This window comes from Dipodomys merriami, unplaced genomic scaffold (assembly GCF_024711535.1).
Source record: "Dipodomys merriami isolate MVZ:Mamm:240054 unplaced genomic scaffold, mDipMer1.0.p SCAF_29, whole genome shotgun sequence".
Taxonomy (NCBI): domain Eukaryota; kingdom Metazoa; phylum Chordata; class Mammalia; order Rodentia; family Heteromyidae; genus Dipodomys; species Dipodomys merriami.
The window spans coordinates 3,889,658-3,904,301 of NW_027204381.1; the positions used below are offsets into that span (position 1 = coordinate 3,889,658).

The following is a 14,644-nucleotide window of genomic DNA, read 5'->3' on the forward strand; positions in this document are numbered from 1 at the left end:
CAGATCTCAGCCATCTGAGTAACTAGAATATAGGTATGAGGTACCCAGTGACCAGCATTATAAGCTTTTAATACTGTATTTAATACAAAACTTAAGGTATATGATACTGTTCAGCAGAATGCTCTATTAGTCAGCATGTGCATAATGAGAGTGGACAAGTTTCATGAAAAAGTCTCTGGAACACTGAAGCATCAAAGGAATATCTGCGATAGTACAGTTCTACTATTAATTACTAACTATAAGAGAAGTATTATAGATGACAAAAATAGACTCTCAACCATATATTATATTCTATGTCTAAATTCATTGTCTAGAAGTATTTATTGTGCTAGTATTTAACATGTAAAATACATGGTGACAGAAACCTAGAGATATCAAAATATAAGTGATTGCATTATCAACAAATTAAGAGAAGACAGATTTATTTTGTTTAACTAGTCTTGCCATCTCTCATTTCCACTAGAGAAATAGTCCATTGGTAACATCAGAGCCTTCATGATTCAGTCATGGACAAAACCCACCAGCTGGCAATCAGGCTTTGAAGATACACAGGAGCTTTAGGGGACATTTCAGATTAGCAGTCACAAGAAATTCTATCTTCCATTTCTTTAGGGACCTCCATAATATATTTCCATAATGACTGCTCAAATCTATAACCCCTCTGTCCCTTTTTGTCTATTCTCTTGCCAACATTATCTTAGGCATTTTGTCATAACAACAAAACTGACTCACACTACCCACACAGCATAAAGCTATCAGCAGTCTTACATTCCTTGCAGCATTATCTGCAATAGACATAATACACAATGACTTAAGTGTTCAGTAATGGAAAAATAAAGAAAATTTAAAATGGAACACTATATAGCCATAAAATGGGCATTCTGCTATTTGCCACAATATAAATAAGCATAGTAGACAGTATATAAAGTAAAATAACCTACACACAGAAAGAAAATTATGTCATAATCTCATTTATATGTGGAATCTAAAGAATCTAAGAGAAAGAGCATGAAGAAGCTCTTAGCCTTGTGGGGTAAGTGCTAACACACAAATGCTGAGTGCTATCCACACAATGACCTGCTTACAAAGCTGGCCCATAATCAAAGAATGCAGAAACATGGATTTGGAAAGAATTCCAAACATTCTCAGACCTGATTAAAAACTAATAATTGTATAGAATTGAAGAAAGACAGCCTCTTCAGTAAATGGTGCTGGCAAAATTGGTTAACTACTTGTAGAAAACTAAAGCTAGATCCTTCTATATCACCCTGCACCAGAACCAACTCCAAATGGATCAAAGACCTTGGAGTCAAAGCAGACACTCTGAAATCATTACAGGATGAAATAGGAGAAACCCTAGGTCTCCTTGGCATAGGCCAAAATTTTCTTAATAGAGACCCAGAAACACAACAAATCAAAGAAAGGTTGGACAAATGGGATTGCATGAAGCTACAGAGCTTCTGCATGGCAAAGGACATAGCTAGCAAGATCAATAGAAAGCCCACGGATTGGGAGAACATCTTCACTAGCCATACAACGGACAAGGGTCTCATATCTAAAATATACCTGGAACTCAAAAAATTAAATCCCCCAACAACAAATCTTCAAAGAAACAGCTGCCCAATAAATAAGTGGGCTAAAGATTTAAAGAGAAACTTCTCTGAAGAGGTAAGAAGGATGGCCAATAGACACATGAAGAAATGCTCAACCTCCCTAGTCATAAAAGAAATGCAGATCAAAACAACACTGAGATACCACCTCACTCCAGTTAGAATGGCTATAATCAAGAACTCTAATAACAACAGATGCTGGAGGGGATGTGGACAGAAGGGAACCTTACTGCATTGTTGGTGGGAGTGTAAACTTGTTCAACCACTTTGGAAAAGTAGTATGGAGGTTCCTCAAAAGACTCCACATAGAGCTCCCCTATGACCCAGCAATCCCACTTTTGGGCATTTACCCAAATGATCACAAACAAGACTATACTAAAGCTACCAGCACAACTATGTTTACTGCAGCATTATTTACCATAGCTAAGATATGGAACCAACCCAGATGCCCCTCAGTAGATGAATGGATCAAGAAAATGTGGTATATATACACAATGGAATTCTATGCCTCCATCAGAAAGAATGACATTGCCCCATTTGTTAGGAAATGGAAAGACTTGGAAAAAATATATTAAGTGAAATAAGCCAGGCCCAAAGAAACATAGGTCCCATGGCTTCCCTTATTTGTAATAACTAGTATATGTATGAGTCAGGCAGAAAAGGGAAGATAAGTTGATGTTAGGTGAAATGAACCCCAAGATAAGTATTCAAATGTTTTTTTCTTTCATGCGATTGTTTCTAACATATTAATAAGATGATTTCTTTGTTGCATTGTATGTCCCTCCCTCACGGTATAACACTTGCCTTCACTGTATTTGATGTTGGTATAATTTGTGGAGGGGAAGGGAAAAAAACAAATTGTTTAAATGCATTGCAACAATGAGATATACAAGTAGTTATGTCGAAAAACAAACTTTACAACTTTGGCGGGGGTGGGGGGAGAATGGGGGATCGTGGGGAGAGATGGGAAGGGATAGGAAGGAGAAACAGAAGAGGAGGCAACAATGCTTGATAAAAAATGTACTCATTATCTTGCCCATGTAACTCCTCTGTATAGTATTTTCACACCCACACAAAAAAGTTAATTGTGCCTAAAATTTTTATATGTAATGTGGGTTATGTTAAATTCCTATTTTCCTTTGGGAAATTTTGCTATGAGTTAGGAAGTATGCTTATATAATCAGTCTCCAATAAAACAGAGTTTTAATGAGCCTCTTTCATAACCAACATTTACACGTGTTGTCACAACTTGTTTCTGAGCTAGCAGATGATCAAGAACAGTGTGTGCTTTGTGGTTTCCTGCTCTCCCACCCCTCCGGCCCCAGTACTCTGTTGCTTGGAGAACTGAGCTGTCCTGTGACTCCCCCAAAGAGGAATTCTGAAGGCTCAACCTTCACAACTTTGGAGTTTTAAAAGAGGCACTATCACCCTCTTCACTCCGATCACAATTAAAAGAGACCTAAGACCTTTAGCAAAGAGAAAAGGCTAAAGAGATAGGGAAATATTTTTAATAAATCCAATTTTTAATAAATTCAAAAGGACTAGACCAAGAAGTTAATACTAAGAAGTAAACCGAGCCCAGCTCAGAAAATATAAAAGCTATTTTGAGTCTTTAATTCCTATATCCTGCATGAGGAGCAGGAAAGGTTTCTCTGCCTTTTCTCTTCCTCCTAACTTTAAACCTCTATTACACCAAAATAAATCCTTGATAAAACTTGATGAAAAAAAGAAAAAGGCCCTCTCTTGAATATTTACCTTGAGCAACAAGATCTCGTCTCAACAATGGATAAAGGACAGGCTCAACACCATCCATCTCTTGTATAATAAGGGTTTTTCCAAAACGTACTGCTAACTCAAGAGCTGTAATAAAGTTACTATCCTATTGGAATAAAAAAGAATATATATTAATATATATTTATTATCTCAATCCTTAGATCCTTAAGAGACAGTGAATGAAGACACTAACAGAAATAATATGACTAGGAATAATTCTATGTACTTGGTTGTGCTGACTCATTTTAACTGAATTATTCTAAATTTCTAACTTAAAATACATAAACAAATATTACACATATTTACTGTATCAAAAAAGAATCTGCCCTCTCCAACTTGTATATGTATAGTAAATTATGAGAATCATACGTATAACCCATTGATACCATTCTTGGCATACATCCCAGTACTGGGGGAAAACAAAGGGAAAAAAAGCCAGACTCTAGTGGCTCATACCTGTAATCTTGAGATTTTAGGACTGTGACTCACACCAGCCTAGGCAAGAAGAGTCCATGAGACTCTTATCACCAATTAAACACACACACACACACACACACACACACACACACACGCACACACGCATGCGTGCGCGCGTGCACAGACTGTGGAGCAAAAACCTCAAGGGCAGAGCTCAGGTCCTGAGTTCAAGTCCTAGAGAACTGGTATGTACATGCTCACACATGTGTGTGTATGTGTGAGCATGAACATGCATGAGGAGAGAGAGAGAAGACAGAAAGGAGAGAGGGAGAGAGAGAGGCAGAGGAAGAGAAGAAGAAAGGGGGAAAGGGAGAAAGGGGAAGGAGGAGATAGGGAGAGGGAGGAGAGAAAGGAAGAGAGAGGGAGAGATGGGGAGAAAAGAAAAAGTAAAAGGGACAAGAGATAAGGGAAAAGGGGAAGAGAAAAAAGGAGAAGGGAAAAAGCAGAAGGGGGAGATAAAAAGCACAAGGGAAAAGGAAAAAGGGAACAGGGCCTTGGAACACAAAAGGGCCTTGGAAGGGGCAAAAAAGGAATTTTAACAAGTTCTGTCAGTGGGGTAGGTACCAGTGGGGAGAGGGGTAAAAGCAAGCAAACAGGGTGAAGTCCATGTACTTTATAAGAAAATAAAACCTGTGGAAATTGTTTTAAGAAGAGTGGGAAATGAGGGAGAATGAGTAGAGGATACTGTATGCATGTACATAAATATCACAATGAATCCCCCTATAGAACCAATCTGTTTAAAAAAATGTAAATAGCAGAGCTACAGATATTTTCATCTTTCACATCTGGAATGTACATAACTACCTACTGTGTAGTAACTGTATCTCAATACAAAGTCTATTCTTGAATTTTCTACTATAGTTATAAATTATTTCAAAAATAAAATGTAAATGCTACATACAATACTAATAGTATTGTATGTTTTCTTGTGACAGGTTAAAATAATTTTTAAAAGAACCTTAGGCAAAATGTTAAAACCAATCAAGAATTTTGAAGTGGTCTGGCAAAAAAAAATGAATTTTCATCTTTGTTCCAGACTTTTATGTAAGGTAGGAAAAAATGTAGCATTCGGGATAATTAAGATCTCATATTACAACTCATAAATGGGATTATAAACATTGGTACTCTATACCAATAATTTGGTCAGCAACACCTCACATATACAACAGTGGCACAATAAGATTAAAATAGAGCTAAAAAAAATAACCCTAATGGCTAGGACACAATGGCATTAGTAACACCAGTCACTATGCTAATTCAAACCACCTAACCAACCTGCCAGGTTGCATAGGCATGGCACATACAAGCCTGTACAGCACATAATACTTCATGATCACCAATGAATGTGTCATTTTATTTTCATTACACTGAATTTTTGAGTGTTCTTGTACTTCTGAAAAAGGGTTTACTACCAAACATATTCAGGCCAGTCCTTCAAGAGTTGCTCCAAAATAAAATATAACAGATCGTATGTGTTCCTGCCCATGAAGCTCTCTTACCCCAAGATGTTGATGATTCTGAACTTTGTAGGCCTAGGTCAAGGTAAGCTTTTAGAAAAATAAGCTTATAAAATAAGGACATAAGAACATCTTTTGTAAAATTGTACAATGGGTATTTTAAACTTTATTACAAGTCTGTAAGCTAAAAAAATTAAAAGTTACATTAAAAAAGTTATTGTAGCAAGGCACCAGTGGCTCATGCCTATAATCCTAGCTACTCAGGAGGCTGAGATCTGAGTACTGCAGTTCAAAGCCAGCCGGGGCAGGAAAGTCATGAGACTCTTATCTCCAATAAACCATCAGAAAACCAGAAGTGGAGCTGTGGCTCAAGTGGTATAGGGCTCATCTTGAGCTGAAGAGTTCAGGAACAGCACCCACGCTCAGAGTTCAAGTCCCACAGTGACAAAAAAAAATGTTATTGTGAGCTGATTAATTTCTTATTGAATAAAAGGCTATATGTATTGAGAGTAACCTAAACACACAATGTTCACAGTTTCCAATTATGCTCAGTTGTATCTTAGGCCTTCATATATTAATATGAATATATGCATATATTGTGCTTAAATATATTTAATAATGCATATAAATGTATTTAGTAATGGATATATATAAGAAATATAAATATGTGAAAAGGCAAGAGGTGTTTTGATTTTCCCATAACTCTATCTCTATAGTACCTTATTGTCATTAATTGTAATTGTGAAAATGTTTATCTTTCTAACTATTTTAATAGAGTGTTATCTTCAGAAGAAAATGAACAGTGACTATTATCAAATCCAGTAATAGATCAATGCCTAGAACCAAATAAATGTTCTTATTCCTTTTTATATAAATTAGAAAATGGAAGCTCAGAAAGTTCCATTTCTTCCATAGATCCCACCCCATGTAAGTAACAGGGCTCAGTCTTGAATCTGTTTCCTGATTATAGGCCCAGAAAAGTTTTTACTGTTAGATGCGATTTGTAGTTAAGATCTAAAGTAGAAGTATTACACACCTGCTGATTAATAACTTCCAACCGTGAGTCTTTCAAATGTGTCTTTAACCATTCTGTAGCTTGGGAAGAAGGATCTATGAGAAATGGGCACACTCGACTCTAGTTTTTTTTAAAACAAAAAGAAAGCAATTAAGCAATTACTTTGAAATAAATGCACAACTACAAGAAAGAACACAGTATGGTTTATATCTGAACCATAACCACAGTTACAAACTTTCAATGACTATACGAACTAATTTTAATTCAGAAAGTGAGTATAGTCCTATTGACCATACAATAACACAAAAATATATATTAACAACATGCTAAGCAAGAGCTCTAGTTTTATATCCATGCCACATGCATTATTCTGTTTGGCTTTCCAAATACAAATCAAACTATTTATAATTTCATATATCCTTTGGTTGAGTAAATCATTAAAATTTCATAAAAGGTATAATCATAAAAATAGTTATCAATTTACATTTTAACACAATTTCATCTAAGTGTTATAGGTTAAAATCTAATGCGCAAGAAACTAAATTCATTCAGACTGTCCTGTGTTTGTTAAACTCTAAGGCAAACAGAAGGTTTAGAGAGCAGTAGAAATGTCTTACATATAATAGTACTCAGCAGACAAAAGAAGCCAGTTTTATGTAGAAAATATGTAGCACATGCGTAATAAATTTAGAATTTACCTAATCATCACCAGTAAATCTGATTTAAACAATGCGCTGTTTTTAAATCATTTGCAAAATGTATTAATTGTATAATTTAATAAAAATGTATCAATTGTAGATTACATATACATATATTACATATACATATATATATATATATATATGTATATTGCTATAGAGGTAAGAAAACACCCATGGAAACATTAGGCCTGGAATATATCTAAGGGAGCACATGCTATTTCAGGAACATTTCAAGAAGGAATATCTGCGCTATAGATGAAGAACTGTTGATAAACAACACTGTTTAGAACTGTTAACCCCTAGTGACAATAATGAGACACCTCATCTTAAAACAGCTTTACTATAGTTTTCCTATGCAACATTACTTCTAGAAACAGAGTTTCTAGAAGTTTCTAGAAGTTTCACTTCCTGATCCATTATATATGTTGTTCCTAGAAGTTTCTAGAAGTTTCACTTCCTGATCCATTATATATGTTGTTCCTAGCCAAGTTTTATGGTTAGTAAATAGCCTTGTAAACATTACATTAGTTTCACTTCTAATTTACATTTCCTAATTCTCATGTTGCTTAACTAACTACAAAAATAACTACTTTAAAATTTGAAAAGTTCTTACCCATGATTGCATACCAATGATCTGATGCAGTTTAAGAAAATAAAAAAGAAGGTTTGAAACTGTATTTTTAGCAAGGAAAAGAGTTTAACAAATTCAATGGTACTTTATTTTCATCTTATACCTCTCTAGAAATGCTTACATAAAACTTCTCTGATGCAGTTTATCTCTGTACCATGTAGTTATGTTTAAATAAAAATTGTACAATTGTAAAATGTAGTTATGCTTAAATAAAAATTGTAATATATTTTAAGTGATGAGCTTTCATTCATCCATTCCCTTATTCATTCATGCATTCATTCATTCATTCATGCATTCATTCATTCATGCATTTACTATTCTACCTGTGTTAGATATTAGCTACAGGAATTCTGTACAAGTAGTACAGAATTCTCTTACTCCCAATGACTTCATGCTCAATAAAGCAGCAAAAGGGACAATTTCATCATAAGAACAGCACAAGATGCTACTGAAGGGTGACTGGGAGGGTGGGCCACTAAGAAATACTTCAAGCCAAGCCAAGCAAGATTAGCAAGGCAAAGAAGCAAACAAAGCATTTGGGAGTGAAAACAGCACAACGGAGAGGAAATAACAAGCTTGGAACTTTTGGAAAATTGTAGTTGTTTGTCACAGGTAGATTTAAAAGTATGATCAAAGGTGAGGCATAAAAAGTTAAAAGTAAACTCAATTCTGATCTGTTCTAAAGAGCTTTGCCCTTAGCATGTACTAAGTGTACAAAATGGGGGGTTTCCACACGTGCGTAATATGTATTTCAATTAGATTCATCATTCTACTAACCTTTCTTATCTCCCTTCCCCTTCTTTAAGCAGTTTTAATGGATGCCATTCCTCTATTTTCATACCTCTGTATCAAGTGCTTTGATTTCTCTATTACCAACTTTCTCAATGTTAAAAAGATTAGTTTATTGCCCATATCAGTAAATTTTTGAAAGTAAAATAAAACATAATTACATCAGGACAACAGATATAAACCACAGCCCAAGTAACCCACAACCTAGAATGGGTGTGGCTAAAGTTTGCCTGCTCCTCAGAGACTAGGTCAAATAAACATTCTGTTAACACACATCAATTCCTGTTGAAAGGCCAAAGACAAGGATTTCACTGATTCCTTTCAGGTAATGCAGATACTCAGACTAAATGACAGAATTTCAAACATCTCTGTAAGACCAGCAGGAATAACTATGAACATCAAAGGCTTTTTGTAGCATCAATAAAATTGTTGAATAACTACAGCCTAGGAAAACCTCACTGTGAAAGAATCTCAGAAAACTTTTAGTATACTTACTAATTTTCTGAATGTTGGAAATCAAAACTACCTAGCTAGCATTTTTCCTCATAAAAGGACTCCAGTATATAGAGAATATCACAAATCTCGCATAGTATGTTAACAATGATGTTAACCAATTACACCTTTATGTACAATTTATTTTAATTTTTCTAGTCTACCTTAGAACTGAGATAAAATGTTGACTATTTTAATAAGGTAAAATTCTAAAAAAAATTTTAAAATAATTTTTGTTTTGTCATTTAAGTCTATATAACTATTCAGCAATACTGAATATAAAGCAAATATGAGCTATAATTAAAGTTAATTCAAAGGCAATTTCTATGTATTCACTGTGAATGACTACTCAGAACATAAAAGTATTTTCAATTAATACCAGTAAAAATAAAAATTATTTTGGCAAATATGATTTCCAAAGGCTTACCCTCCTCTGAGTAAATTAATTACCTGTAATATCACAAGAGCATTTTCTATGGAAAGATCATCTGATGGCAGGCCTTCACTTTTCCAAATTAACTGCTCACTTTCAGTGCAAAGAAATCTCCTCAGATCAAATTCTGAAAAGTTAAAAGACAGCAGTAATCCTTCACTGCAATAATCTGTACTGGACAAAGGGAATAAAACCAATACAATATAGAGTAGCAAAAGTTTTATGTCAGTATTTACTTTTAAATCCACTTGTCCAAGATTAGCACCTAAACCCCAGAGGGACAAAGCATTTTGAGAAGTAGTAAGAATTCAAACTGTATGTGCTGGGCTGGGAAGGTGGCTTAGTGTAGAGTGCTTGCCTTGCATGCATGAGGCCCTGGGTTCGATTCCTCAGCACCACATATGCAGAAAAAGCCAGCAGTGGTGCTGTGGCTCAAATGGTATAGCGCTTGCCTTTAGCTGAAGAGCCGACAAAAAAAAAAAAAACTGTATTTGCTCTAAGTCAGTACTTTACAACCATAACAATTTTGTAAAAATTCACAGGGAATTTTGAAATCTCTGCATCTTATTTTGAGATGAAATTCTAGAAAATATTTAGATGCATTCATACAATAACACAAATACTTCATTAGTTTCAGTTTCCTAAGAGTGGTTAGGAACAGGATACTCAAAAAGAAAAAAAATTTTAAACAATTTTTAAAATTGGCATATCTAACAACACACCCAAAATTTTAAACATCAGAAAATGTTTCCTATTTAAAAAAATAACAGATGTCAAAAGTACATTGTTAGTACACTGAAAATACAAATCATCAATAAATAAACACAAACTTTCAAGAGCAGCTGATTTGGTCCATTCTTCCAAACAGGTTTTTCTGAGACATTCAGGTGCAGCAGAAAGGTAGGTAATAAATGCAGCTGCTAGTTGAGCTCTTTTCGGAAGAGTAGCTAACTCCTCTGATATCTCTGCAACCTAGCAAGAGAGAAAAAGATAGATATGGCTGTGTTCTAACATGGAAGAAGTTGACAACATCACAGAGTTTTGTCTTATTAAAAAAAAAAACCTCATATATTAGTTTATGTAATTAACATTTTGTCTTGGAATCAGTGGAGAAGCCATATATCAACAAGATTCCAGAAATTGCTGTATGGTATGGTATGGCATCCTATTTGTAGAAATAAGTAGATTTTGTCATTAAAACTTTCTGAGGATTATAATGAATGCAGAGTAAATTTGCATCACTATGTAAAATAAGATTAAAACAATATATAAACGAAGATAAAGACATAGAGACTAATGGGAAACTTTGGTGCAGATAAAGCACAAAATTGATTGGAAAAGATAGTGATACAGAAGGAATGAAGAGAGAGAGAAGTGAAACTGTCTGGAGGCAGACTGATAAGTTTTCTCTATACAATGTAAAAAATTTCTGTTTTAACCTGTGCACAAGCCACTGAGAAGATTTAAGCCAGCAATGAGTAACATAATTAGGCTGGATTGAAAAAACACAATTCAAGTCAGGCACTGGTAGCTCATGCCTGTAATCCTAACTACTCAGGAGTCTGAGATCTGAGGACTGCAGTTCCAAGCCAACCCTGGAAACAAAGTCCGTTGAGACTCCTGCCTCATAGCACCAAAAATAGCTGGAAATAAAGGTGTGGCTCAGGTGGTAGAGCACTAGCCTTGAGCAAAAAAGCTCTGGGACAGCACCCAGACCCTAAGTTCAAGCCCTAGGAGAGATGCATGTGTGCACGCACACCACACACACACTCACAAAGTCTACAATTCATCTGGGTGCCCATGGCTTACACCTATAATCCTAAAATGCTGAGTTCTCATGATAATAGTTCAAAGACAGACCAAGTAAGAAAGTCTGTGAATCTCATCTGCAATTAACCAATAAAAATTCAGAAGTGAAGCTGTGGTTCAAGTGGTAGAGCACTAGCCTTGAGCAAAAGAACTCAGGGACAGGCCCTGAGTTCAAGCCCCAGGACTGGCATACACGCATACAAGCATACACACATGCAAAGAAAAGACTAGTATGAAGGACGGAAGACAAATACAAAAAAAATTGGATATGGAAATGAAATAATGTATAAGTGAAAATAATCCATCTATTTTTATTTAATATCTAGAAGAAATAAGTGAATTAACAACTAACAGAGATGTGGAGTGAGAAAAGAAAGGAAGTTCATGAAGATACACTGGGTTTGGTTCCTGAGAGGCAACTATGAGCAAATGTCTAATGTGTGTTGGAAATAGGACTTTTAAGCTCAGCAGTGAAGAAATACAGCTCTGTTTATCACAGGGACCGGGTGACATGAAGAAGAAAACCATAGCTCTGTTCATCATCAGAAAAGAGAAGAAAACAATACTGAAGATCATCAATGTTATTAAGTGAGCAAATAAGAAGAATCAAGTCAAGGAAGGAATCAGGTTTAAATTTTTTTAAGAGACAAAACCAACAGAGTTGATATGACACAACATCTAAAGAATAAAGAAATGGCTAACATCCCCATGCTATGCGCCAGTTTCTCATGCCTTTAATCCTAGCTAAGGTTCAAAGCCAGCCCAGGCAGGCCAAGTCTGTGACTCTTATCTCCAACTAAGCACCAAAACAGCCAAAAGTGGAGCTGTAGTTCAAGTGGTAGAGTGCTAGCCTTGAGCAAAACCGCTCAGGGACAGAACCTAGGCCCTGAGTTCAAGCTCCAGGACTAGCACAATAAAAGAAAAAAAGAAAGGGAAAAAAAAAGAAATGGCCAACAGTGTTGAATTCAAAAATTTCTGTCCTGGGGAAGGTAAATTCAAAAAATTTCTAAGGAGAGTACTGAGTTTCCAGGAGGTCATGTTCATTGCCTTCCCCTATATAATACAGTAACTAAAAGGGGAATGGGTTTCTTTCATAAATCCATTCCTATAAAGATGCTGTACTTAAAGATTACTTAATGACCACTAATAGCTAAATCATTTGTCCAAAACTAATGGATCCTCCACTTTCCTTTCTTCTTTTCTGACAACTCTAAAACAAACCTGTGCATTCCATCTCTTGTGTTCTCGATCAAGCTGATTAATCAAGACTTCTGCAGCTTTGATTGTTTCTTGTGCTTTGCTTACTTCAGCTTCAAGTTTGGCAGCCTCTGAAGTCCTGTTCTGAAATCTATCAAAGCATTAAATTTAAATTAAAAACAAAAAGAGTCTAAGAGATGCTTAATGAAATTATCTGTGGGTAGTATAGTATTCTTTTTTTCCAGTACTTAATGATAATACTTACATATAGATAGATAGATAGATAGATAGATAGATAGATAGATAGATAGATAAAATGATTAGTAAAACAACATGCCAACAAATATATTTGAAGCAATTTTCTGTCTACTTCAAAACTCTTGACAGAGCCTCCACATCCTACTACATTACAAATGTCTCCATATGATATTGAAAATCCTGTTCTAAGACCAATCTACTCTCTTTCTGTTCTAGTCCAGCAAAATGTGTCAAAAGCTGAAATTATTACAAAAATGACCCTACATTTGAAGTCCTTTGTTCTTCAGTATGTTCCATTTGCCCAGCCTATCTTCCAACCACATACCCTCTGCCTCAAATATCCAATCCTTTACATGTAATGTTATCTTTAAAACTCATGTTAAATATCCAGTATATTATATATCATTTCTCTTTTACTATTTACCAGAGCTTATAACTTTTAAATTTTTTTCCTGAAAAATACTTGCAAATTGTATTATTTTTACTATTATGGTAATGTTTTACCATATCTTTGTCAAATATAGTATGCCCAGATTTGTACCAGGCAGCAAAAAAATAGCATCTCATGTAATTCTTAGACCAACAATTCATAATAAGTATTATACTTCCTGTTAAAGTGATAAAAAACCTAAACGCCAACCACATAGTGTAAAAGTCTCAACAATCATCAGTAGAGGATCTAAAATTCATGTATAGTAACCTTTACATTGAGTTTCATGAATTTACCGGTGTATTTCATTGGTTCTGCCCTTATCTTTCCTCCTCTAGACATAAGCCTTTAGAAGTGAGCTATCCAATATGGTAGCTACTAGCCACAGGTCTATTTAAGTTAAACACAAATTTAATTCCTTGGACATATTAAACAGGTATGATTGATAGCTCTGCATGGTTATGTGGTACCACAGTGGATAGTGTAGATTACAGAACACATCCATCATCTAAAAAAGCTCTACTAAATGATGCTGACCTTCAGAACTTGGAAATAAAAAAGTACATTTTTTAGTTACAATTCAAACTATACTATATTTTCTAATAGTTCTATAGTAAATATTAAGTTAAATCAACTCATCCATTTCTGTTTAAGTTTTTTTTAATGCCAAAGCTTCAAATTGTCAAACAGGATTAAAATGGAGAAATCAAAGGCTTGGGATGTAATTCAATGATAAAATCCCTAGCCTAGCATGTACAAGGCCCTTTTAATCCCCAATATAAAATTTTAAAAAGAAGGTAATGTCAAATCTGAAAAGTCCCAGCATTAACTCATTACATTTAGTTCCTCTTGCTCGACTTTCTCACAAGTGTGTGGGAACATATGTAGTGGTAGTGTTCTTTAAAAAGAAATTGATTCTGTATTATTCTATACCCTTCCCCACATTAGAATGGTATACTAGAAGAAGTAAAACAGTGATCAAATTAGGACTTTCAAGAGTTTAAAAGCAATTTAACTTGTATACTTCAAATATCCAAAATTCACTTCAAAACTTACTTCTCTTTGAGTTCCGATACCTTTTGACCAACAGAATTAAGAAGCTCTTCCAGTTTCCTTTTTCTGTCTTCAGTTTTCTTCAAATTCCTAAAATTTAACTCAGTATTATAAAAGTCATTCTACTTAAGGTCTCAACAGTAAGGCAGCAGAAGCATTTTCAAAGGTAAACTTGTAGTAAACATAAAAGATAAATACTGTCAGTAATATTACATTTGATTAGAATTTAAACTGAGAAGCAGTGGCAAAATTAAAATGCATTCTTGGACCCAACCATGCCATATCTAGAAGCCTATATTTAAAAATACTGTACATGTAGACTTCTAGATGAAATAGTAGATTAAGCACATAATTTCTTCTTCTTCCCTGAATTCTATTGAGCTAAAATAAAGCACAAAATATATACATGAAAGTATGTGTGCACATGCACATGCCAACATATAAAACCTGGATTCAATGTGTAGCACTGTAAAACAAACAACAAAAACCCTCTTTAGCTTGTAGAAAAGTAGTAGTCTC

At 34.7% G+C, this 14,644-nt stretch overlaps 1 protein-coding gene across 2 annotated transcripts in view; it reads right to left on the reverse strand.

Annotated features, from left to right (window-relative positions):
• LOC138838830 (cytoplasmic dynein 2 heavy chain 1) overlaps positions 1-14,644 on the reverse strand; it is a 172,077-nt gene that overhangs the window by 76,589 nt on the left and 80,844 nt on the right. Inside the window, exons 60-66 of one of the 2 annotated variants that reach the window (XM_070038201.1) lie at positions 14,129-14,215; positions 12,409-12,535; positions 10,209-10,350; positions 9,396-9,505; positions 7,647-7,667; positions 6,354-6,452; positions 3,366-3,489 (exon numbers count right to left, since the gene is read on the reverse strand). In XM_070038201.1, the coding sequence (XP_069894302.1) occupies positions 3,366-3,489; positions 6,354-6,452; positions 7,647-7,667; positions 9,396-9,505; positions 10,209-10,350; positions 12,409-12,535; positions 14,129-14,215 (710 nt within the window). The remainder of the gene's footprint in view (positions 1-3,365; positions 3,490-6,353; positions 6,453-7,646; positions 7,668-9,395; positions 9,506-10,208; positions 10,351-12,408; positions 12,536-14,128; positions 14,216-14,644) is intronic. The other variant, XM_070038203.1, reaches the window with a different exon arrangement.